We start from the raw sequence: 25,286 nt of genomic DNA, 5'->3' as shown, positions 1-25,286 counted from the left end.
CAGTGAGGAAGCTTGTAAGATATAGAGATGCATCCGGCTAGGAGAAGTTGGCGCCGGAGCGAAGGAGAGACACAAAGTCTCCGCTTTGTCTTCGATCGAAGAGGACGAGCACCCCATGTCTCGGGACCTATAATGTCAAACAATAGACTGCTGACAAGTGCACTTGCACCACCTGAAACTCCCCGCCTTCTAGTCGTACTTGCACAGAGATAATGAGCGGAGACCTTCGTCCAGAGACCAATGGCGACGCGAGCTCTGACGCTGTGACTCGCCTCCTGGGTACCAACACGACGCTGGGTATCATCGCAGGACTGACGTTGGCGAGCCACCACCACCCGGGCGGCGATGAAGCCGACACTCCTGATGCCCTGACGACGCCTGTAGTCGAGACTGCAGGACGATCGCGGCGAAAGAGTGTGGTCGGCGTGCTTGGAGCAGGAACCATCGCGTTTGCCGCCTCCAGTCCAGCCAAGAAGCCGCTGGGATCGCACCCGGCCGTGTTTTCCGTGCAAGCGCCTCGCGAGACCATCCAACGACTGCAGAACCAGAACAAGCTGCTCAAGCAAGAGCTCTCCATTGAAGCAAGAGCTGCTCGAGAACTGCTCGGCCAGGAGAAGCGGAGTCGCGTCGAACAACTCCGATCCACCCTCGCCATGTTCGCGCGGAAGCTGGCCAAGACCCAGCGCCAAGTGGAACGAACGGAGCAGATCATGGTCCGAAAGACTCAAGAACTGGCAGCGTTGAGACTTGCGCTGCAGCCTATTCCAGCTCACGAGGCGGCCGCTGCAATTGCTGGCGACGGTGAGGCTGGAACGCCGGGAAAACCCTTAGCCGCCGCTGCAGCCGCCGCTGCGGCGGCAGGAAAGCTTCGCATGGCGGAAAACCGACTGGAGCTCGCACTCGTTCGCAAGAACGAGGTGGACTCCGCAAACAAACATCTACTTGCTCGGGTGGACGCTGCCCGACGAGACCGCACGATTTTCGACGGTATTTACAAGAAACTTGAGCGCGAAGCTAGTGTTTCGAAGGCACGGCATGGACAAGCGAAAGCGGACTTGGCTCGAGCAACCCAAGCTCGTGACGCACTCGCCCGCGAAGTCGCACAACTGCAGGAAGCTGCCGAGCGCGAGCAGTTCGAGTACGAGCACCAGTTTCAAGAACTGAAGCACAGCATCGCGCATTGGCGTCACGAAACGGGAGTGCGCATCGCCGCAAGCGAGCTGCAGAGCTCGGGTGCGGGCTTCGGGGTATCGGAGCTACTTGATGCGAGCTCAGAGCAAAGCAAAGCGAAGGGTGGTGCTGGGGCACTCTCACGAGTCACGGCGTTGTCGTCTTGGAAAATTGGAGTGGATCGAGCGTTGACGTCGGTGCCTGACAGCCTGGTTGCCAAATATGATCAAGCCTTCGCCGCTATTCGCGAGAGAACGGGGCTGCAGGATGCATCAGCTCTTGCTCGTGACTTGCTCGCTCGCGACGCAGCAAATTTCCAGCGTTTCAAGCGTGTTGAGGAGTTGAGTCGTGAGGAGGTGGCGCTTCAAACACAAGTGGCAGCACTCACCGCACAAATCGAGGCCTTCAAGGCTCGCGAGGGCATAGCAAGTCGTGCCTCACAAAAGCAGCAGTGCCGTCGAGTAGAAGCAGCTTTACGCGTGAATCAACAAGCTTGTGACGAGCTGGACGCTGAAATTGAAGAACGTGATGCCGTGCTGGGAAGAATAAAGGCGTCGGTACACTCCGTGCACAATACGCTAGCACATGCAGCTTCTGGAGCTGCTTCAGGTGGCGCCGCGACCGGAAACGCTACAGCTCTTGGGCAAGGCATTACAGACACCAACGTCATCGAGTACCTACAAGCCATTGAGATGTATACGACAGAGCTATTGCAGAGTAAAGCCAACGGCGAATCAAGCGAGATTTCACCTGCCAAGGCACGGCAATCCCAGGGTCAGAGTCAACCTCAAGCACAAACAAGCACCGATGGTTCGCCGCTTCCAGTCGGACACGGTCCTCCGACACTGCCATCAGATCCACGTCAAAAACTGCATGTGCACGTACCGTCCTTTGGAGGTGTCGATGGAGTAATTGAGCTACCAGCTCAAACCCTCCCGTATTCGTCTTCGATTCCCGAAGTGAGTAGCAACCCGTCGACGCCGAATCCCAAGCGATCAGTGAATAAGCTGCAGCAGCAACAGTCCCGCCGCTTATCCTTCCGGAATTCACTGTCTCAACGTCAGTTTACTGGTGCACTTGCGGCAGCAAGCGCTGGACGTCCGTCAAACTGCGAGGAAATGGCAGCAAATTCTAGGAGAACTGGCAACGACAAGCGGGGCCCCCATCATAACGACGCTAGCGGAGGTGCCGGCGGGGAGGAATTGGGGGAAGAAGAGGAAGACGAACGCGCGCTCACCTACGACGAACTCAAGCGCTTTGCAGCGAAGAGCACGAAAAGCAAGCGGCGAGGAGGTAATACTCCGTCGAAAGCGCATCATTGAGTCCGACATTTAAGGTGAATGATTCAGCGTAAATGTAGCCATGTCCACTTCAACGTCGGCAACTATTTGACAAACACTCTGCAGCCGTTGTTCCAGCGGGGGTTTCAAGGCCCAATAGACGCGCAGCAGGATCACTGTGATCATACCAGCATTTGCTCTCCTTAAAGCTAGCTGCCAGATCCCCGCCATGTCCAAGGTGTTGAGCCCTCGAGCCCAGCGCTCTGCTTCCGTGCCCGGCAAGGGTGGCGCCGAGCTCCACGCAGGCGGCGAAGGGGCCGAAATTGCAGCCAAGAGCCGCGAGGTGATCGACGGACTCAAGAAGTTGTACGCCAACAAGCTCAAGCCGCTGGAAAAACGCTATGACTTCGGTGAATTCCACTCGCCGCTGCTGAGCGACGCCGACTTTGAAGCCAAGCCCCAGGTGCTCATGATCGGGCAGTACTCGGTGGGCAAGACCTCTTTCATCGAGTACCTGCTGGGTAGACCATTCCCTGGTCAACGTGTCGGACCGGAGCCCACGACGGACCGTTTCGTTGCTGTCATGCACGGAGAGGAGGAGCGCACAGTCCCAGGCAACGCCGCGTGCGTGTCGCCTGATCTGCCCTACGGCGGGCTGTCCATGTTTGGCACCGCTTTCCTCAACAAATTCGAGGCGGCTCAGCTTCCTGCTCCAGTGCTTGAGCAGCTAACGATCGTAGACACTCCTGGCATTCTGAGCGGCGAGAAGCAACGCATTGCACGCGGCTACGACTTCACGCAGGTCGCTCGCTGGTTCGCTGAGCGCTCGGATCTCATCTTGCTGCTCTTTGACGCGCACAAGCTCGACATCTCGGATGAGTTCCAGCGCGTCATCGAAGTGCTGCAGGGACATAGCGACAAGGTGCGCTGTGTGCTGAACAAGGCCGATCAAGTCGACCAGCAGCGCCTGCTTCGAGTCTATGGCGCCCTGATGTGGTCTCTGGGCAAGGTGCTGAAGACCCCCGAGGTCATGCGCGTATATCTGGGCTCCTTCTGGTCGCAGCCGCGCCAAAAGCACGGGGAAGACGGCGCTAACAGCACGCCCGAAGCGCTTTTCGACGCCGAAGAACGAGACTTGTTGGATGAACTGCGTGCGCTGCCGCAGCATGCAGCCGTTCGGAAAGTAAACGAACTGGTAAAGCGAGCTCGACTCGCCAAGGTGCACGCGTGTCTTCTGGGCCATTTGCGAGACAAGATGCCGTCCGTGTTTGGGATGGAGAAAAAGCAGCGCGAGCTGCTCGAGAACATGGCGGAGAACTTCCGCGAGGTGCAGCGCAAGTATCACCTGCCTCCAGGAGACTTCCCGTCCATCGACGCCTTTGTCCGCCAGTGCGCCGACCGCAAGTTCACCAAGTTTCCGTCCCTCAAGTCGCGCGAGCTGCAGGACATCGACGACATGCTCACGAAGGACATCCCCGCTCTGATGGCGTCCCTGCCCAAGCACACGCGCGTCGGGATCGCCGGCGTAGAGAGCTCCGACACAGCCAGCGCCCCCAGCACCAACCCATTCGCTAGCGTCGCGCCTAGCGGGCGAATTCAGTGGGAGGAGGCGCTGCTGGGCTGCAAGGCCGAGTACGACGCCGTCTTCGCCACGCTGGCGGTGGACTCCGCTGGCCGCGCTACTGGGGCGAGCTGTATGGCTCCGCTGCAGAAGCAGGCGTCGGCCTCCGTCTCGCACGAGACGCTGCGCGCCATTTGGGACCTCGCCGACCAGTCGGACGCCGGCAGCCTGGACGCCGACCAGTTCGCAGTGGCCATGCATCTCTGCGCCAGGGCCAAAGCGGGCGAGCCCGTTCCTACAGAGCTGCCGGCGTCGCTGGTGCCGCCGTCGAGTGGGAAGGAGCAGCCCCACGGCATGGGCAGCTCGCCGCAGCCCAGTGCCATTCGCAGGCCCACCATTGTCTAGGCGTAGAGGGGCACCGCCGTCTCCGATGCGAAGGGTGGCGGCATCCTATGAGCAGCAACTTTTTAATCCATGTATTCCTCTTCCATTCTCGTCTTGGATGTCCGTCTTGACTGTCCGTACCGCCGTTTGAATTGTGAACGGCCCTCGGCCAGAGCCCGTTGGGCGGACCAACAAGAGAGCAAAGCCCCAAGAGAAAAGATCAAGTGGGAACACATGATCGACCGCCTCGTCACAGGACGAGCCTCAAGATGCAAGCAAGGAGCACATGGGCGATGTCGGTGCGCTTCAGCGTCGACTGGCGTTCAAGCTCGTCAATGCGCGCACGGCCTTGCATGGGTTGAAGTTGCACCAGTTGAAGCAGAGATGGCTACAGCGTGTCCGCTGTCGACCAAGCAGAAACTGTGCGTCCTGACTGGGTGGACGCTGCGTCCACGAACATCGAATTTGAACTGCAAGTACGTAAACGGATCCTGAAGTTGAAGCTGTCACGCGTGACGCGTGGTGAATTGAGTTTCATTGAGTCCGGCGGGCAGGCACTCGAGGTGGCGGCAACAGCAGCTTTTTGGTGGTGCGTTCTGCACTGCGTGCTGCGGATCCCCCACGCCCACATCCGTTTGGCTACCGCGTGCTGGTGACTCACGACCGCCACCCATTCCTCGACGAGCGCGCTGGGCCGAGCGAGATAGCGCGGTTGGAATTGCCGGCCCGTGGACGAATGCCAGTCGAGGCGCGAAAATTTTTGGTGGTGGGGCACTCCTATCAAGGCATCCCCAGCCTGGTTTTATGCTACGAAATATTGGGGTGGACAGCGATTTGCTCCGCGAAAGCGCAGTTTTAGTGCCAGCAAAGAAGTCGCACAATGGCCCTTTTCTCGCTGGTTGAATCTAGGAAGCGGTCCCACTCTACGCGCCACAGATCACCCTGTCGTAGCTGATAGCGGTTGCCAGGAGGGTATCAGCTATAGCAGTAACATCAGTTCTACACGCAGATCGCACCCGGGCGATTCTGGAGTAGCTGGCGATAGAGCTAGATGCCGATAACGAGCTCCAACTTACTAGTAACATCGAGTGCGCCAGGATTTGGTACCCGATATGATGACAGCCATTGCAAGGAAGCCGGAATCCTGGGACGGTCTTGCTTTGTTGACGATAGCTGTAATGTCATGAGGAAGATGGATTCTGCACAATAATTCATGTGCTGGTGGCACAATAAAAAAGCTAGGGACAACATCGAGTAAATCTCATTTCCGCGCAAGTATTCTACAGCGATGCTGGAATTTTCCTGTTGTTGTGTGGAGAATTTTGGTGATTCTCTTAGGCTATTTTTTTCCTGCTCTTTATGCTTACAGCATTTCGTTTGCTTGCTTACAGCATTACTGTGCTTTCATTCAGCGTGCTGAGTTTGTCGTTGTTTATCCCTGCCTGTTCTGATGGCGCACCAACAAGTTGAACAATTTGTTGGCAACCACCCGTTACATGCTCATGTCGATTCTTTCGTTTAAGAACGACAAGCGAACCAGCAGAACTTCGCGAAGAAAACAAGCTGTGAGAAAAGCTACCCATGCATAAGGAAGGACTTGATGAATGCATCCGATATGGCCGGTATCAGGAATGAAAGGGATCCGCTAGGGCAGGTCCCTCCACGCCAGAGTTGTTGAGTGGAGGGCAGGGCCTGCGGGAGCCCTGCCATGCTGAATGAGCTGGGCTGTGCTTGCCTTCGTTAACAGCGTGGCCGCTCTTCGCCACCGAGGCGCCCAAGTTCAACCGGCGCGAAACGAGGCGAGCGCGTTGACGCCTTCAACCGGGTTCGTCGCTGGCCGCAGCAGATCTCGGGCTCGGCCGTGCGTACCGGTACGTGTATTAAGCGAGCAGCAGCGCTTGCTCGCAAATTGCCCTGCTGGTAGCAGTAGTGGTGCGGGCTCCGATATCCAGCCAGCCGCGTCGTTTCAGAGCTGTTCGGAGCGAGGGATGACGGCCGCGGCCAAAGGATCACCAACGCTGGCCAGCGGGTCCGCAAAGCTCTCGGACGCGTTGCCAACGCTCCGCCAGCAGGAGCGAGCTGTTGCCGCCGCCAGTGAGCGAGCGAGCCGGAGCTGTTGCTGCCGTTGCTGTCGCGCCAGCAGGCCCTGTCCCTGAGGGAGGGCTGAAGCAGGTCAGCAGCTTCAGCTTGTTTCGCTGCACCAGAACCGAGTGACGCGGGAGAGCTGGCGCCGAGCGAGACTTGGACCTGCATAGCCGGGCCGAAAAGAAGCGTCCCATCAGCCGCGCCGATTTGTCCGCTAAACGCCCCGAATTGCTGCAAAGCGCACCCTTGTTTCGTCCACGGGGCGGCAGTCGAGGCTATTTCGAGCGGGCGGCCACCAGACGGCGGGAACCGCGCTTCTCGCTCGTCTCTTCCCATTATTTTCTCTCTGGAAGTATCGGCCGTCAAGGTAAGCAGCCAAGCAGAGCCGCCGCCTGCAGCTCCAGCTCCTGCGCCGCCGCACTAATCCTTCCGCGCTTGTGCCCCCCGCCCCCTGCCTCCCCCCGCCAGCGCAGCGCCATGGGAACGGGAGAAGCGCTGCACATCCCCCGCGCCGACCCCAGCGCCATGGGCGCGTACCTGCCCCCGCAGCCCTACAACGGCCGCCCCGACGCGCCCCCGGGCGCCTACATGCCGCCGCCGCCCGGCTCGTGCCTGGTGTGCTACAGCCCCAACGTGGACCTGCTACTGGAGCCGTGCCACCACCAGTTTCACGCCGCGTGCATCGAGCGCTGGCTCAGCAAGGACAAGGTCTGCCCCACGTGCTGGACGCCCATCCAGGCGCCGCGCCGGCTCCTCACGCAGCAGCAGCAGCAGCAACAGTACGCGGCGCAGATGCAGCAACAACAGCAACAGCAGCAACAGCAGCAGGACAACGGCGGATACCCCGTCGACAGCAAGACGCACGTGCTCGACGGCAACGCGGCGGCGGGCACGCCCCCGGCCGCCGCCAACGGAGACGCTGCCGCCCAGCAGAGCAACCCGCCCGCGGCCATGCGCAAGGGCAAGTGGACGGCCGAGGAGAGCGCGTACTGCGACCGCCTCATCGAGGAGTTCAAGAAGGGCAACCTGCCGCTGGCCGAGGGCACCACGCTGCGCACGTTCCTGAGCAAGCTGCTGAACTGCGACCCCATGCGCATCTCCAAGAAGTACACGGGCGACCAGTGCATCGGCAAGATCATCTTCCGCCGCCGAGAGGACGAGGTGTCCAAGGAGGACATGGAGAGCATCCGCAAGGACCTGGCCGAGCTCGAGAAGACGTACCTCGAGAGGGAGCAGTACAACCAGCGGCGGCGCGAGAAGCGGCTCGAGTCCGAGTTGTCGAGGGACAAGAACCGCTTCGCCGCTGCCAGGTCCATCGGATACGCAGCTGCAGCGGGAAACCCGGCGGCGATGCGCCCGCCCCACCCGCAGCAGCAGCAGCCGCCGCAGCCTCAGCAGGGAGGGTACCCGCCCGCAGCAGTGCAGCCAATGACGAAGCAGGAGCCGCGACCTGTTCCAGGTCCGCAGGTGCAGCAGCCCAACTACGGAGCCCCAGGCCGACCGGGCGGCATGCCCGTGCAGCCGCCTCTGCACCCTCCGCAGCAGAGCAATAACATCTCCTCCCACCTATTTAATGGCGACCACAGCAACGTGTCGATGCTCGGCATTGCTGGCGCGCAGACACAGGGCCAAGGCCAAGGCCCACCTCCGAACCAGGGCCAGGACAACAAGCCGCCTAGCAGCTCCGGCATGGACGGCAACTCCGGCGACGCGTTCCCGCGCGTGTCGTCCATCGACAGCTTCTCGTGCCTGTTCCCGCGCGTGGCCAGCATCGAGAACTTCCAGCATGCGACGTCTTCCGGCTTCGGCGGAATGAACCCCAGCGGTTCGTACGCGTCGACGGATACCCAGAACACGATGACGAGCAGCGGATTCGACACGCAGACTGCTGGACTGCCGAAACCCTTGTCTATTGGCGAAGGTCTAAACGCCTATTTCCCGCGCATCCAGTCGCTGGAGCAGCTCTCGAACTTGTTGCAGGACCACGGACCGAACAGTCCGCGTGGAGGAGCAACAGCTCCTTCAGCTCAGAACGCTCGGGATATGGAAAATGCAAATGACAACAACAAGCAGCAGAACAAGGACAATTCTACACCAAGCATGCGAAGGAGGTTGGGCGAGACTAGCATTAAGGAAGAGCAGCAGCGGGAAGCAGACGTCAACCCCCAAACAGAATCTAGCAGCAGCAGCAACGACAGCAGCAGTGCCGTTTCCACTGCAACGAACGTGACGACTAGCTCTACTAGCACTGGCGTTACCAAGCGTCTCAGCCCCAGTCACAATACTCCAGCTTCTTCTGGTTCAGGCAACCAGATTCAGATTCCCAAGCCGCTGAACAAGATGCCGCGCAGCTCGTCGGGTATCTTCCCACGCGTGCCGTCCATGGACAAGATGCCCCGTGTGCCGTCCATGGACAAGCTTCCTCGCGTTGCGTCGCTCGACAAACTGCCGCGCATCCCATCGATGGATAAGCTCCACACCATGGGCGGTGGTGAGCAACGAATTCCAAGGGTTCCGTCATCCGACAAGATGGCACGCGTGCCGAGCTCGGACATGCTGTCTCGCTTCGGCTCCAGCGACCACCTTAGCAGCTTCCCGTCGTTCTCGAATCTGAGCTCACTGTCCACAAGCGCCTCGTATGACAAGCTGAGCTCGCTGGGCGGCTTCAAGTCGGGTTTCCCGCGCAACTCTTCAATCGAGGACATTTTGTCGCTGGTGGCGTCGTCCGAGTCTACGGGTCTTCCGTCAAATGGTTCGACACTGCAGCTGAGCGCCCTGGCCGCAGTTGCTGGCGAGGAGTCCTCGCATCTAGCAAACGAGCGGAAACGCCGGTTGGAGAACTCGCAGCAGGACGCGCCGCTGACTTCCGATAAAAAGAGCAAGTTGTCCGCGTGAAGTTGAGGTCCCGACCAAGACGAGCACCCTTTTCAGCGGAGGAGCGACATGGCTGTTTTAGAAGTTGTCGACCATGGCGGGGCCGAGCTGGTCGAGCGGAGAGGTACACCTGCACGCGATCAAATGAACGGAGGCCCCTGGTGTTGTTCCTTCCTGGCCAGCAGCCGCAGTGATGGATTACCAGGACTCAAGGAGAGGCTATTATACTACTAGCGGTGCGTCCGCCTCCCTCGCACGAGCCATTCCTTTTTCCTTTTTGCCGCTGGTGCTCGTGGCGAGCTATTAGTTGTAGTTAATGTAAGAGCGTGCAATACGATACAGGATATCTACTTACATCTCCATGCGCGCTGGTGTTGGTGTTGGCTGATCAGCCTGCCTTCTTGTCCCATCGCGGGGGATCTTCTCACTTCTGAATCGATCAGTTCGGCACCTGAATCACCATGAGTGTCGCCAAGACCGTGCTTATCACCGGCAGCAACCGCGGCATCGGGCTGGCCTTCACGCGCCACTACGTGGCCAACGGCTGGAAGGTCATCGCTGCAGCTCGTGATGTCGAGGGTGCCACCGACGTACGTTGATGCAGCTGGTTTTGGTCTCCCTACCTTCCGATTGACTGTGCTGTCCTGCGTTGCACTCACCAGCTGAAGGAGCTGGCGGTGGCCAAGATCGTCCCGCTGGACATCAGCGACGAGGCGTCCATCGCCAAGGCGGCCGAGACGCTCAAGGGCGAACCGATCGACCTGCTGATCAACAACGCCGGCATGGGCGGCGGCGGCGGCATCCCGGACGTCACCAAGGCCGAGATGATGAAGCTCTTCGAGGTGAACGCCGTGGGCCCCTTCCTCATGACGCGCGCGTTGCTGCCCAACCTTAAGCTGGCCGTGGCCAAGAACGGCTCGGCGACGGTGGGGCAGGTCACGTCTCGCATGGGGAGCATCGCCGACAACGGGTCCGGCGGCAGATACAGCTACCGAGCCTCCAAGTCGGCGCTCAACATGCTCAATAAGAGCCTGTCAGTCGACCTCAAGGACGACAAGATCATCGCGCTGGCACTGCACCCGGGCTACGTCGTCACGCGCATGACAGGCCACACGGGGGAAGTCACGACGGAGGAGAGCGTCGCGGGCCTCACCAAGATCATCGCTGACGCCAAGCCTGAGGACAGCGGCAAGTACTTCCACTTCCGCGGCGACATCCTGCTGTGGTAAGCTTCCAAACGCGCTGAGCGGTGTGGTAAGTAAAACCATCGCCATGAATGGCTCGACATCGTGTCATGTAGTGTAAGGCCTTCGATGGCAAAATGAGCAACAAGGTTTGTTTGTTGGTTGACTGACTGGTTGCAACAATACCAAGATTATCTCGCACTAGCGTCTTCGAACCTTGCGTCCATAATCCAACCGTGCGCTATCCAGCGCAGCCGCTGCGCCACTGCTTTGCTGTCTTTCGAGAGCCCGTCGCTTCACATTTTGCACGGTCTCATTGAGCAGAGCGATCATTTTGAAGGATGACTGTCGACACGAAGACGGTCCTGATCACTGGTAGCAACCGCGGCATCGGCCTGGCCTTCGCTCGGCACTATGTGGCCAACGGGTGGAAGGTCATCGCTGCTGCTCGTGACGTCGACGGCGCCACCGACGTACGTGAGTTGACATTGTTTTGCTCGTTATCGTGCATGGTTGCCTGACTCTAGTATCGTGTCTTGCATTGCACAGTTGAAGGAGCTGGCGGTGTCCAGAGTCGTCTCGCTGGACGTGGCCGACGAGAACTCGATCGCCAAGGCGGCGGAGCAGCTGGAGGGCGAGCCGATTGACTTGCTCGTTAACAATGCCGGCATGAGCCACGGCGCTGACCTTCTCGGCGTCGCCAAGGCTGATCTGATGAAACTCTTCGAGGTCAACGCGGTGGGCCCGTTCCTCGTGACCAAAGCATTCCTGCCCAATCTGAAGCTGGCAGTGGCAAAGCGCGGTTCGGCAACAGTGGCGCAGATCTCGTCGCAGCGCGGCAGCATTGCCCAGAACGACACGGGCGGCAAGTATGGCTACCGCACTTCGAAGGCGGCGCTGAACATGCTGAACACGAGTCTCGCTATCGACCTCCGGAGCGACAAGATCACCACGTTGGCGCTGCATCCTGGCTACGTCGTCACACGCATGACCGGCCACAAGGGCGAAGTGACGCCCGATGAGAGTGTCGCGGGGCTTACGAAGGTCATCACCAACGCCAAGCCAGTGGACAGCGGCAAATACCTCGACTTCCTTGGCAACTCCCTGCCATGGTAACCGCAAGAAGAGCAGCAGCTGAAAGGCAATGGCTAAGTTGATGCTAGCGCCCTCAGGAAGCACGTTCATTACCTTCAAATACTGTTGTTTCTGGAGCTGTTGGTACATCACTTTCGCTATGTCGACGTCAGTCTACCGGCCGTCGGTCCACAGGACACACCCGTCGATAGCGCAGCCACTGAGCAATGCACCGAGCGTGGAAAACATGGCCACAAGGCAAGGACACCGCGCTCTCGTCGCCCAGCGCGTTCTCCCCTGTGGACATGTTCCCGTCCAGACAAATGACGCACACATTTAACTCTTCACCCTCGCAGCAGCAGGACGCGGACTCCTCCACCCTCTGCTCTTGGCTCGCCGTGACCTCTGCAGCCTCCGCCTCTCGCCGCCGCAGAAACGCCGTCATGTCGGCCACGTTCTGCTCTGCCAAGCGCAGCGCCGACGCCAACAGCCCCTGCTTCCCTGCTGCCAGCACCCCGTAGTCCGTTTCTCGCCCATTTCGCTGCAACGACAGCGCCACGACACTCGCAATGCGCTCGGCCAGATGCTGCTTCGCCGGGGCCTCCAGGCCGAGCTGCCGGCGCGGCCGTCGGCGCGTCCTGCTGAGCTCCGTCGCCATTCCGGACTGGCCCTCGTGGTGGACCCTTCAACTCTGATACAAAAGACCAGAGGGGACGTAACGGACAAAACCACATGGCTACATTCGAGGTGGACGTTCGCAGGACACTCATAATGCAACAAGAGAGAAGTGTATTGCGAGGCTCTTTGGCTGCTGCTGCTGCAGCTTACTCTTCATCATTGGACTTGCGCTTCTTGTGCGATTTCTTCTTCTTCTTCTTCTTGTCCTTCTTGGACGAGGACTCACCCTCCTCGGCGTCCTCCTCGTCCGACTCCTTGCCGCTGAGCTCCTCGTCGCTGAAGTCGCTCGACTCGCTACCGGACTCGCCGGGGCCAAAGTCCGAGTCCTCTTCGTCCTCGTCGTCCTCGATCTCGCCCTCCTCCGGGCCTAACTCCTCTAAATACTCGTTGAAGTCGCGCTTCTTCGAGCCTGCGGGGGCGCCGGCGCCGTGCGACTCCTTTAGGTTGCGGATGCGAAGCTTCTTGGACGTCAAGAACTGGCTCAGCTCCGGGAACTCGCGCCGGTCGATGGCCGAGAAGATGTACTCGCGCGCAGCCTCGCCGCCCACGGACTTGCAGCTCACCAGCAGGTCGAAGTTGCGACTCGCAGAGGACCCGCTCTGGCCGGCGTAGCGCTGGAACTCGATGTAGTCGATCTCCTCGTAGCGGATGAAGGTGGTGGGCTTGTGGATGAACATGAACGACTTCTCGAGCGGGAACAGCACGCCACTCTGCGCCTTGACGGCGCACTTGACGGCGCGGTCGCCACTGTGCGTCTTGAACTTGCCCGACGTGTACACCTTCTTGCCGATGATGAACTTGAACAGTGTGGCGACGATCTGCGGCAGCGCGCCAGACATGCGCTCGTGGATGTTGCCGTTGTACTTCTTGATCTCCTCGGCGGACATGTTGACGTCGATGTGCACGTCGTTCTTGCTGAGTTGCAGCACCAGGTGCGGGTAGCCCTGCTTGCCCTGGCGGATGGGCTCCTCCAGGCTGATGACGAAGGCCGTGTTGAGCCCGTTGGGCAGCTCCAGCAGGAAGCAGCGGTTGATGTTGGAGTACATGATCTTGTAGTCGAACGTCTTGCCGTGCATGCGCAGGAAGGAGCCGTAGATCTCGACGCCGTAGCGGCCGCGCGGCGTGAGGAAGGTGCCGATGGTCTCGTCCAGGTCCACGATGCTCTTGCCCATGACGCTGCGGATGTTGGCCTTCTCCAGCACCTCCTGGCGGAACTCCTCGGCCGTCACCAGCTCGTCCTCGCCGTCGCCGGGCGGCAGGTACAGGCGCATCTCGACCAGCGTCTCCTCGTCGCCGGCCACCGTGTCGTCCTCGTGGAACTGCAGCTCCACCTCGTTCTTGCCGGGCAGCGCGCACTGCGAGATCTGCTCCAGCGGCAGCTCCATGACGCTGGCGTTGGCCGCGCGGAAGTTGAGGTTCGGGCCCTCGAACTTCATGTCGCCCCAGTTGCCGCCGCCCGCCGCCACCTTCTCCTGCTCCAGCTCGCGGTCGAAGTGGCTCTCCACGTGGCTCTTGAGCTGCTGCACGTCCTGCGCCTTGAGCCCCGTGAAGCGCACGTACTTGCCGCCCTTCTGGTAGACCTTGAGGTGGTGCGACTTGGGCCCCACGGGCGTCCAGAGCAGCGTCACGATGTCGTCCTTCAGCAGCTTCTTCTGGCTCTCCGTCGTGCGGCTGCGCCACAGCAGGCCCGAGGCCGACAGCACCAGCACGCCGGCGCTGTGGCCCCAGAACACGTTGCTCAGCGTCGTGTCCGCCATGCTGCAGAGGGAGGAATAGGTGGACTGCCGTTCCCGCGGTTTTTAGTGAGACAGCTACTTCGCGGGGCTACTTATTAAAAATACACAGATATCAACCAATCAGAATACATGAGGAACACGCTAACACCACTTAATAGGATTACTTAACGAAATATGGACAATACCAGCAGGTTACCGCAATAAAGCAAATAAATTGTCTTGCTGAGAGCCAAATGCGCGCACTTGGTCCTCGTGCACAAGAGTGTATGAAGGAAGACACTACCTGGTCAAAAATATCGGCTTTTTTTTTGGATTTTGCGTCTGACAAGTTTTCGAGCAAGGACGACGTAGTATCCGCTATTGCACATCTACTACAACTAACAGAGTATCCTGTATGTTTGTCTGTAAGTCCGTCCGTTCTCTATCTTGGGGGCTTAGCCTGCCGTAGAGCATCGTCGGGGGAGCGCCCTTCCCGCCTGGCGACAGTGTATTAGTAGCCTACCCTATGGCATCCCACCATCCTTTTGACTGGCTAATCTATGCCCGATATTACAAAAATAGCCTTGCGTTATATTTATTCGTGCTGTGATAGGCTGAAATTGCCACCCCGCTAAAATTTCCGTTTTTGAATTCGAATTCGGGCGCGGCGGAGCGACGCAGGGCGCGGACGGCGGGCGCCGCTGCGAGCCCCACAGGACGCGAGCGCCGCACAGCGACGACGGTGCGCTGCGTGCGCGATATAGCAACCCGTATATGCGCCCTAAAGTCGATAAAGTTAATAGACGACGACCTTCTGGGCGTGAGCTAAATACATAATATATTATTACTGCTCTGTGATTGGCCGAAATCCTCTCTGTTAGAATATATTGCTATTCGGGGTGCCACACACATTTCGCGATACAGCGCGCGAAATACAAGACGTGCGCTGGACAGGGGTGATCCCGGACCTTCAAGCACCTTCCACAGGACCTTCAAGCACGCAGGATCTTCAAGCATGTTGGACATTCGTGCACCGAACGCGATCGCGTAGTAGTAGAGCGAGCTGGAACAGCGAGCGTAACGGGTTGGGACAAACGGTATATCCAGTAGTGAAGCGAGCTGGCACAGCGAGCGTAACGGGTTACGATGAATGGTCCTTCAAGCGCGACCTGCGGGACCTTCAAGCACCGACCTGGCACAGCGAGCGTAACGGGTTGGGACGAACAGTATGGTAAGTAGTGGAGCGAGCTGGGACAGCGAGCGCAACGGGCTGCAATGAACGGTATGGTAAGTAGTGGCCTAGCGAACTGGCACAGCGAGTGTAACGGGTTGCGATAAATTGTCGATGAAGTACGCCGGACCTTCAAGCACTTCGGACCTGCAAGGCCGCAGGACCTACAAGTACCGAGCGCTATCCGTTGTAGTGGCGCGAGCTGGCACAGCGAGCGTAACGGGTTGTGACGAACGGTATATTCAGTAGTGGAGCGGGTTGGGACGAACGGTATATTCAGTAGTGGAGCAAGCTGGCACAGCGAGCGGAACGGGTTGCGAGCAACGGTATGTTCAGTAGTGGAGCGAGCTGGCACAGCGAGCGTAACGGGTTGAGACGAAAGGATTGCCAAGTAGCGTAACGGGTTGCGCCGAACTGTAAACCCACCGGAGCGATGCGGAGGGGGCTATGACAAATAGTGGAGCGAGCTGGAACCGCGAGCGTAACCGCCTATGACTAACCACACACACCGCCGCGAAGCGGCGGCGATCGGCTAGTCTACCACAACTAACCGAGTATCCTGTAAGTTTGTCTGTAAGTTCGTCGTGTTCCGCCCTTGGGGCATCAGCCTGCCGTAGCGCATTGTCCTACCGCCCTGCATTAGCGCATTAGTAACCTGCCCTATGGCATCTCACCATCTTCCGGACTGGCTTATGTTTGCCCGATATTACAACATAGCCATGCGTGATAATTATAACGCGCTGTGATTGGCCGATTTTGCCTCAGCGCTCACATTTCCTTTTGAATTCCGCGCGCGGCGGAGCGAGGAAGCGCTCGGACGTCGGGCGCTGCAGCGAGCCCCACAGGACGCGAGCGCCGCACAGGGACTAAGGTACGCTTAGCTACATAGTTTCCTAACTGTAATAGAAGTGTCGGTTTCGGGAGTTCCGCCTGTTGGGATAACTGGTACCTTCAGGGCAGTCGAGGTATTATAGTGTGGGATTAAGGGCGGCCTGGTGCCTACTCCGGTGGGGCCACGGGGAGTTGCAGTGGGTTCCACGACACGGCCATGTAGTCGAGACTCCCCGTTGGCGCACAGATGCCAGGCAGGCCGTCCCGAATCTGCAACATTGCTCTCTTGCTTGCATCCCGGGTTTAATTACCTTGGAGAATGGCATTTGGGTACTGCAGCTCTCCACTATACTGACCGTTACTTTCTCTAAAGTGGGTAGCAATACCCATTTTAAGATGATAAGAAAGACTGCAGCTGGCACCCGCCGCCGACGTAGGATTGCGCGTGCCCTTGCCGCAGCGACCGCTCTTGGGAGCCGCGACCCTGAGGTGCCCACGTCCGCCCGCCAGCGGCGTGGGAAATCTCATACCAATCCGGGGTAAATGGGGCAGATCTCGGCGAAGCCGGGGTGACCTGCCTCATCTCCGGGCCAGTGGTCGTGTATGGGACCGGCGCTTTAGGTGGACGCACCTATTTGCGCTTCTGTGTCCGCGGCGGGGCGCGTGTATAGGACCCTGGAAATGGCGACGGTGTTCTTAGACTTTATGTCTAACGCGTCATGTGACTCTGTTGCGTGTACGCAGCCCAGAATGGCTCGAACGAAAAGGAAATGGACGCGCGAGGAGATCGAGCAGGCCTTGCGGGACAACGAGCGTATCAACGCAACCCCGGCTGCTCCAGAGGAGCCTGCCGCTAAAAGGCGCCGCCAAGCGCGTCGGAGGGCTAAACGATACAACTTAAACAAGGAATTTCAATCGCTTATCGTGACAGACACGGCCGCTACTGTCACGGCTGTCGAGAGTCATGTTGCGGCCGGAAACACGTCTGTTGGGCCTCCACCAATCCGCAGAGAAGAACCTCCGGTCCAGGCAGCGGCGCCTGTTGATTCTACAGTTGTAGCAACTGATGTCAGCACAACGGAGCAAGTTCCTGGCTCGACCCCGGCGGAGGCAGCGCGTAGGAGGCGCGCTGCAATGACGGCGTCTCAAACAGAACGACGCCGCGCGCGAGACAGAGAGAGAGCCCGAATTAGAAGGGCGAACATGACGGGATCCCAACGCGAGCGTCAAAGACGTAGAGATGCAGAACGCCAAAGGACACGTAGGGCTCTATTAACAGAGGCCGAACGAAGCACAGCGCGCGAGCAAAGCCGTTTACTACAGGCCGCTAGAAGAGCTAACCAAACCGAGCAACAACGGGAGATCATGCAGGAGACCGATCGTCTACAACACGCCCAACAACGCCAGCAAGAAACGCCAGATGAACGTGAAGAACGCCAGGAACGCGAACGCGTTCGCCAGGAAGAACGTCGGGCTAATCTGACGCAAGAAGAAGCGGAAGCAGAGCGAGTGGCTCTTCGGGAGTATCAAGCCACGGTTCGAGACGCTCAAGAGGAGGAGGTGAGAGAGGAACGACGACAACAGGAGCGTATACGGCGCAGCACTCTTCGCAGAGGTCATGCACTCGCAAACCAGGAGGATTTCAGAGTCTCCATGCTCAGCGGCGACAACATCGTTAATGGGCGCCACAGACTGCCTCCAACTACGATCTGCCCTCATTGCAACGCGTGGAAATGGCCTGCAGAGTCCAAAAAGGCTGTTGTTTGGAGGAGCGGTGCAGCTACCTTCACTACGAGCTGCGCCTCCGCGACTGCACCAGTTGTACACGGATGCCGAGTTTCGGCGCCGCATTCGTGCCTACAACCAAGTTTTGCCTTCACGTCGATTGGGGCTTCCTGTAGCAACCGGTCCAACTTCAGGGACGTGAACCAAGACGAGAGCGTTGCTGGACAACGTGGTGTATACACGTATCGTATTCAAGGAGCCATGGGGCACTACTTGGGCTCTCTACTTCCGCGTATCGATACGTTCACAAACGAGCCCATGCCCCCCAAGTTTGCCCAGATCTACATCGTCGATCCAGACATGCAACAGCGAGCGGAGCGTCGCCGAGGTATTTTCGCTGACCTCCACGCCGGGACGCTGCTGGAGATGGAGCAGATGATGGAGGAGTGCAATCCGTTCGCGCAACAATATCTCAACTTCGCGGAGAAGCTGCGCGCCGACCAGGCGGCGGGAAAGGAGGTGGTTGATATGGTGTTCCGGCTGCACGAGAAGAGGTCAAACCCACGAACCCACAACCTACCAACGGTCTCGGAAGTTGGGGCGACTCTTATCGAGGATGGCAACTTGGACAGCCCGCGCGACATCCTTCTGCGTACTAAAGATCACTCGCTGCTTCGGCTCTTCGAGACGCACTCTGTGTATGACCCGTTGCAGTACCCACTACTTCTTCCGCATGGAGAACTGGGTTGGACCTACACAGACGTGTATGCGAACAACGTGGTGCGCAGAAAGAAGCGTGAAATGTCCCTCCGAGAGCATGTAGCCTACCGGTTATTCCAGAAAGTCGGTGACGAGTCGGTACTGCACCAAGGTGGGCGATTATTCCAGCAGTACTGCGTAGATCAACGAGCCAAGTGCGAGCAAGAGCAACTGCGTTGGGTGGCATCCCATCAAGCTGAACTTCGCGCCGATCAGTACAGCGGGGTTCGAGACGCGCTTCTAAGTGAAAACACGGCGGTTCTGCGCGAGGGCGAAGCCCTATTGACGGAGTACAACCGCGAAACTGGGGCGCTCCAGCACCCCGATGAACCGCAGCGTCGCTCGGGACACTTCCTGGACCAAATCGGCAAGCGCATCGTTCTACCAGCTACGCATTCGGGGAGTCCGCGGGCCATGTACAAGTCTTACCAAGATTCCATGGCTATCGTGCGGGAGTACGGGAAACCGGACGTCTTCGTTACTATGACGTGCAACCCTACGTGGGACGAGATCCAGGAAAAGATACCGGAGCCAAACCAAAGCGCACAAGACCGCCCGGACATTGTAGCCCGCGTTTGGCAGCAGAAATTGGCGGCGATGCTGAAAGACTTGGATGAAGGCGTACTGGGACGTGTTCTGGCGAGGATCTACGTGGTGGAGTTCCAGAAGAGGGGCCTCCCACACGCACACATTCTGATTATTCTCGCAGACGAAGACAAGCCGCGTACAAGACAAATCATCGACAAGTTGTGCTCTTCGGAGCTCCCGGACGCCGAGATCAACCCCAGCTGTACGAGACCATCCTCACTTGCATGATGCATGGTCCATGTGGCGCGGCGAACCCCTCCAGCCCCTGCATGAAGGACGGAAAGTGCACGAAGGGATACCCGAAGCCGTTGGTAGAGGTTACCCAAGGAAACGTGAACGGGTTTCCTGTCTGCAGACGTCGCCGCCGGCCACCGGGAGTACTCAAGTTCAAGGGAAGGGAGTACGACAACGCCACCATTAACCAATGGGTGGTCCCGTACAATCCCTACCTTTCGCAGAAGTACAACTGCCATATCAACGTGGAGGTTTGTACGGCCCTCACGGCGGTCAAATATCTGTACAAGTACGTCTACAAGGGGTCCGACAAGGCTGTAATCACTGTGGAAACGGTGGGCGGGGAGTCGAACGGTGCAAGGATGGATCCCAACGAGATTCTTCGGTACCTGAACGCAAGGTATATATCTCCGATAGAGGCATGTATGCGGCTTCTCGACTTCTCCGTTCAAGGCAAGACGCATTCCATCGTACAGCTGACGATCCACCTGGAGAACGAGCAATTCGTGACCTTCCGTTCGAGCGACAACCCGGATCGAGTTCTCACTCGCGGTCGCCACTCGATGTTGACCCGCTTCTTCGAATTGTGTGCGAGCGAGGCTCCGGAGAACCAAGTTGCAAAGACCATGGTGTACCAAGACATCCCGAAGCTATTCCGATGGGATGACAAGGCAAAGAAATGGGTTCGTCGCAAACAATACCAAGCGGCGCTTGGGCGGATGGTTCATGTGACCCCTCGGGACATGGAGCGGTTCTACATGCGTGTACTGCTGTGTCACCGGAAGGGACCTCAGTCCTTTGCCAAGCTTCGGACAGTGGATGGTGTTACGTATGCGTCGTACCGCCAAGCCGCACTCAAACTGGGCTACCTTGAAGACGACGCAGAATGGATTGCGTGTATGGAAGAAGCCGCTGCCTTCAAGATGCCGTACCAACTCCGCCAGCTCTTCGCGACGATCATTGTTTATTCTCAAGTTTCGGAGGTTCGCGTTCTGTGGAATCGATTCTACGACGTTCTTTCTGAAGACTTCGCGCACACATACCGGGGCTTGGAAGGACAGGAGAAGGAAGACATGATCAGGTTCCACACACTCAAGGACCTTAACGACCTGCTCCAAATCAATGGCTACGTAGTGGCGGACTTTGACCTCCCTCAGCTGGATGACTACCCGCGGCTGGTGCTGGATTCGCTGCTGCGGAACAACCTCATTCGACGCGAACTGGAGGGGTACCAGCACTCTACCCTTCAAGCCATTGTGGACCAAGAAAGCCAGCTGAACGACGGCCAACGAGCTATTTACGACGAAATCATCCAGGCGGCCGAAGCACCAGTTCAAGGCAACAAGCTGTTCTTTATTGACGGCCCGGGAGGTACAGGAAAGTCAACTCTGCTGCGGCATATCCTGGCGAAGGTGCGACTGTCCGGGAAGATCGCGATTGCTGTGGCTTCGAGTGGAATTGCTTCGCTGTTGCTCATGGGTGGGCGCACAGCGCATTCGACGTTCAAGATACCTCTCAAGCTGAACGACAAGTCGACGTGTGCGATTTACAAACAATCGCGCCTCAAGATGTTGATCGAGCGAGCCAGTTTGGTTATCTGGGACGAAGCTCCAATGACTCACAGGCACGCCTTCGAAGCGGTGGACAGGTCTTTGCGTGACATCATGGGTAACGACCAGGAGCCTTTTGGAGGGAAAGTATTTGTACTTTCCGGTGACTTCCGCCAGATTTTGCCGGTGGTAGTGCGCGGCACACCAGCGGAGACCATCGGCGCGTGTCTGAAGTCATCTACGCTATGGCGACACTTCAAGCAGCTGCATCTCACGGAAAACATGCGTGTACAATCGGCAAGTAACGAAAGCACCGCCGCAGAGCTCGCAGCTTTCTCGGAGTTTCTCCTACAAGTGGGAGAGGGTAGACACGAGGTCAACAGGTCCCTGGGCAGGGACTTTGTGAAGATTCCGCGCGATATGCTGATCGACAACATCTACGAAGAAGGAGACGACATTGAAGACGAAGAAATCACACCTGGAGCTGTTCCACGGGGTTTGAAGAACATTATTGATAAGATGTACGCCGACATCAACGATCCCGAGGTTGCTACGGACGAGTACTTCGCCAACAGGACCATCTTGACGACTACCAACGCCGTGGTGCACCGCATCAACCAAGCTGTCTCTGAACGACTCTCCGGGGAGGCCCGCGAGTATCTATCGGTGGATTCAGTGGATGACGACAACGAAGGAAACTTCTTCGAGCCGGAGGTGTTGCATTCGGTGACTATCAACGGTATTCCTCCACACAAACTTACATTGAAGGAAGGCGCCCCAATTATGATGATGAGAAACCTGAACCCCGACTTGGGCCTCTGCAACGGAACGCGACTACGGGTTGTCCAGCTCAAGCCCCACGTTATTCATGCTACCATCATGACTGGCGAGCGCATAGGCCAAAACGTTCTAATTCCAAGGATCGTCTTCGTCAGCGATGGGGACGCGCGCGAGTTCCCCTTCCGCTTGCGACGCAAGCAGTTTCCAGTTGTACCAGCTTTCGCCATGACCATCAACAAAGCCCAAGGCCAAACCGTCCAGAACCTAGGTTTGTATCTGGCGACACCCTGCTTCTCCCACGGACAGCTCTACGTGGCGCTGTCGAGAGTTACATCCAGGTCCAAGTTCAAGGCTTTGATCGAGTATCCGGAGCTGGAGGAAGACGACGGTGCATACACTGACAACATTGTGTACAGGCAGATATTCGAAGATGCTTAGGCGGAGTAGGCATTCAGCAGTACACACTTCATAATTACATAAATACATGTCTTTTTTGGAAGTGCGTTTCACATTAGCAATGCATCCCTTTGACGAAACCATCGCCCGCCGGAGCGAAGCGGAGGCGGGCATACCCAACGTCAAGCGTTGTATAAGCAAACCAACCAGCCCGCCGGAGCGAAGCGGAGGCGGCCCACACTACTGTGGCCAAACCCACACCCACCGCCGCGAAGCGGCGGCGCTCGGCTAGTCTACTACAACTAACAGAGTATCCTGTATGTTTGTCTGTAAGTCCGTCCGTTCTCTATCTTGGGGGCTTAGCCTGCCGTAGAGCATCGTCGGGGGAGCGCCCTTCCCGCCTGGCGACAGTGTATTAGTAGCCTACCCTATGGCATCCCACCATCCTTTTGACTGGCTAATCTATGCCCGATATTACAAAAATAGCCTTGCGTTATATTTATTCGTGCTGTGATAGGCTGAAATTGCCACCCCGCTAAAATTTCCGTTTTTGAATTCGAATTCGGGCGCGGCGGAGCGACGCAGGGCGCGGACGGCGGGCGCCGCTGCGAGCCCCACAGGACGCGAGCGCCGCACAGCGACGACGGTGCGCTGCGTGCGCGATATAGCAACCCGTATATGCGCCCTAAAGTCGATAAAGTTAATAGACGACGACCTTCTGGGCGTGAGCTAAATACATAATATATTATTACTGCTCTGTGATTGGCCGAAATCCTCTCTGTTAGAATATATTGCTATTCGGGGTGCCACACACATTTCGCGATACAGCGCGCGAAATACAAGACGTGCGCTGGACAGGGGTGATCCCGGACCTTCAAGCACCTTCCACAGGACCTTCAAGCACGCAGGATCTTCAAGCATGTTGGACATTCGTGCACCGAACGCGATCGCGTAGTAGTAGAGCGAGCTGGAACAGCGAGCGTAACGGGTTGGGACAAACGGTATATCCAGTAGTGAAGCGAGCTGGCACAGCGAGCGTAACGGGTTACGATGAATGGTCCTTCAAGCGCGACCTGCGGGACCTTCAAGCACCGACCTGGCACAGCGAGCGTAACGGGTTGGGACGAACAGTATGGTAAGTAGTGGAGCGAGCTGGGACAGCGAGCGCAACGGGTTGCAATGAACGGTATGGTAAGTAGTGGCCTAGCGAACTGGCACAGCGAGTGTAACGGGTTGCGATAAATTGTCGATGAAGTACGCCGGACCTTCAAGCACTTCGGACCTGCAAGGCCGCAGGACCTACAAGTACCGAGCGCTATCCGTTGTAGTGGCGCGAGCTGGCACAGCGAGCGTAACGGGTTGTGACGAACGGTATATTCAGTAGTGGAGCGGGTTGGGACGAACGGTATATTCAGTAGTGGAGCAAGCTGGCACAGCGAGCGGAACGGGTTGCGAGCAACGGTATGTTCAGTAGTGGAGCGAGCTGGCACAGCGAGCGTAACGGGTTGAGACGAAAGGATTGCCAAGTAGCGTAACGGGTTGCGCCGAACTGTAAACCCACCGGAGCGATGCGGAGGGGTTATGACAAATAGTGGAGCGAGCTGGAACAGCGAGCGTAACCGCCTATGACTAACCACACACACACCGCCGCGAAGCGCGGCGATCAACTAGTCTACTACAACTAACAGAGTATCCTGTATGTTTGTCTGTAAGTCCGTCCGTTCTCTATCTTGGGGGCTTAGCCTGCCGTAGAGCATCGTCGGGGGAGCGCCCTTCCCGCCTGGCGACAGTGTATTAGTAGCCTACCCTATGGCATCCCACCATCCTTTTGACTGGCTAATCTATGCCCGATATTACAAAAATAGCCTTGCGTTATATTTATTCGTGCTGTGATAGGCTGAAATTGCCACCCGCTAAAATTTCCGTTTTGAATTCGAATTCGGGCGCGGCGGAGCGACGCAGGGCGCGGACGGCGGGCGCCGCTGCGAGCCCCACAGGACGCGAGCGCCGCACAGCGACGACGGTGCGCTGCGTGCGCGATATAGCAACCCGTATATGCGCCCTAAAGTCGATAAAGTTAATAGACGACGACCTTCTGGGCGTGAGCTAAATACATAATATATTATTACTGCTCTGTGATTGGCCGAAATCCTCTCTGTTAGAATATATTGCTATTCGGGGTGCCACACACATTTCGCGATACAGCGCGCGAAATACAAGACGTGCGCTGGACAGGGGTGATCCCGGACCTTCAAGCACCTTCCACAGGACCTTCAAGCACGCAGGATCTTCAAGCATGTTGGACATTCGTGCACCGAACGCGATCGCGTAGTAGTGGAGCGAGCTGGAACAGCGAGCGTAACGGGTTGGGACAAACGGTATATCCAGTAGTGAAGCGAGCTGGCACAGCGAGCGTAACGGGTTACGATGAATGGTCCTTCAAGCGCGACCTGCGGGACCTTCAAGCACCGACCTGGCACAGCGAGCGTAACGGGTTGGGACGAACAGTATGGTAAGTAGTGGAGCGAGCTGGGACAGCGAGCGCAACGGGTTGCAATGAACGGTATGGTAAGTAGTGGCCTAGCGAACTGGCACAGCGAGTGTAACGGGTTGCGATAAATTGTCGATGAAGTACGCCGGACCTTCAAGCACTTCGGACCTGCAAGGCCGCAGGACCTACAAGTACCGAGCGCTATCCGTTGTAGTGGCGCGAGCTGGCACAGCGAGCGTAACGGGTTGTGACGAACGGTATATTCAGTAGTGGAGCGGGTTGGGACGAACGGTATATTCAGTAGTGGAGCAAGCTGGCACAGCGAGCGGAACGGGTTGCGAGCAACGGTATGTTCAGTAGTGGAGCGAGCTGGCACAGCGAGCGTAACGGGTTGAGGCGAAAGGTTTGCCAAGTAGCGTAACGGGTTGCGCCGAACTGTACATCCGCCGCAGCGATGCGGAGGGGGCTATGCCAAATAGCGGAGCGAGCTTGGAACAGCGAGCGTAACCGCCTGCGACTAACCACACACATACCGCCGCGAAGCGGCGGCGATCAACTAGTCTACCACAACTAACAGAGTATCCTGTAAGTTTGTCTGTAAGTCCGTCGTATTCCGCCCTTGGGGCATCAGCCTGCCGTAGAGCATCGTCCTACCGCCCTGCATTAGCGCATTAGTAACCTGCCCTATGGTATCTC

At 57.9% G+C, this 25,286-nt stretch overlaps 7 protein-coding genes across 7 annotated transcripts; 5 read left to right on the top strand and 2 right to left on the bottom strand.

Annotated features, from left to right (window-relative positions):
- Window positions 1-212: 212 nt before the first annotated feature.
- Window positions 213-2,082, top strand: IUM83_12277 (Sepiapterin reductase; the record flags this gene model as incomplete). Its single annotated transcript, XM_067936894.1, has 2 exons — window positions 213-1,864; window positions 1,944-2,082. The coding sequence occupies 2 exons, from the start codon at window positions 213-215 to the stop codon at window positions 2,080-2,082; spliced, it is 1,791 nt and encodes a 596-aa protein (XP_067800093.1).
- A 597-nt stretch (window positions 2,083-2,679) lies between these two features.
- Window positions 2,680-4,416, top strand: IUM83_12276 (eh domain-containing protein 3; the record flags this gene model as incomplete). The annotated part of the gene is made up of 1 exon (XM_067936893.1): window positions 2,680-4,416. One exon carries the CDS (start codon window positions 2,680-2,682, stop codon window positions 4,414-4,416), a length of 1,737 nt encoding a protein of 578 aa, XP_067800092.1.
- Window positions 4,417-6,826: 2,410 nt separating this feature from the next.
- On the top strand, window positions 6,827-9,375 carry IUM83_12275 (Zinc ion binding protein; the record flags this gene model as incomplete). The annotated part of the gene is made up of 2 exons (XM_067936892.1): window positions 6,827-6,847; window positions 6,949-9,375. The coding sequence occupies 2 exons, from the start codon at window positions 6,827-6,829 to the stop codon at window positions 9,373-9,375; spliced, it is 2,448 nt and encodes an 815-aa protein (XP_067800095.1).
- A 440-nt stretch (window positions 9,376-9,815) lies between these two features.
- IUM83_12274 (Short chain dehydrogenase) lies at window positions 9,816-10,583 on the top strand (the record flags this gene model as incomplete). The annotated part of the gene is made up of 2 exons (XM_067936891.1): window positions 9,816-9,944; window positions 10,017-10,583. 2 exons carry the CDS (start codon window positions 9,816-9,818, stop codon window positions 10,581-10,583), a joined length of 696 nt encoding a protein of 231 aa, XP_067800094.1.
- Window positions 10,584-10,879: 296 nt separating this feature from the next.
- Window positions 10,880-11,654, top strand: IUM83_12273 (putative short chain dehydrogenase; the record flags this gene model as incomplete). Its single annotated transcript, XM_067936890.1, has 2 exons — window positions 10,880-11,011; window positions 11,088-11,654. 2 exons carry the CDS (start codon window positions 10,880-10,882, stop codon window positions 11,652-11,654), a joined length of 699 nt encoding a protein of 232 aa, XP_067800090.1.
- Window positions 11,655-11,781: 127 nt separating this feature from the next.
- Window positions 11,782-12,270, bottom strand: IUM83_12272 (E3 ubiquitin-protein ligase CIP8; the record flags this gene model as incomplete). The annotated part of the gene is made up of 1 exon (XM_067936889.1): window positions 11,782-12,270. The coding sequence occupies one exon, from the start codon at window positions 12,268-12,270 to the stop codon at window positions 11,782-11,784; it is 489 nt and encodes a 162-aa protein (XP_067800089.1).
- A 166-nt stretch (window positions 12,271-12,436) lies between these two features.
- Window positions 12,437-14,047, bottom strand: IUM83_12271 (FACT complex subunit SSRP1; the record flags this gene model as incomplete). The annotated part of the gene is made up of 1 exon (XM_067936888.1): window positions 12,437-14,047. One exon carries the CDS (start codon window positions 14,045-14,047, stop codon window positions 12,437-12,439), a length of 1,611 nt encoding a protein of 536 aa, XP_067800091.1.
- Between the last annotated feature and the right edge of the window lie 11,239 nt (window positions 14,048-25,286).

Source organism: Phytophthora cinnamomi, assembly GCF_018691715.1.
Source record: "Phytophthora cinnamomi strain GKB4 chromosome Unknown Contig2, whole genome shotgun sequence".
Lineage (NCBI taxonomy): Eukaryota > Oomycota > Peronosporomycetes > Peronosporales > Peronosporaceae > Phytophthora > Phytophthora cinnamomi.
This window is presented reverse-complemented; position numbering and strand designations above follow the sequence as displayed.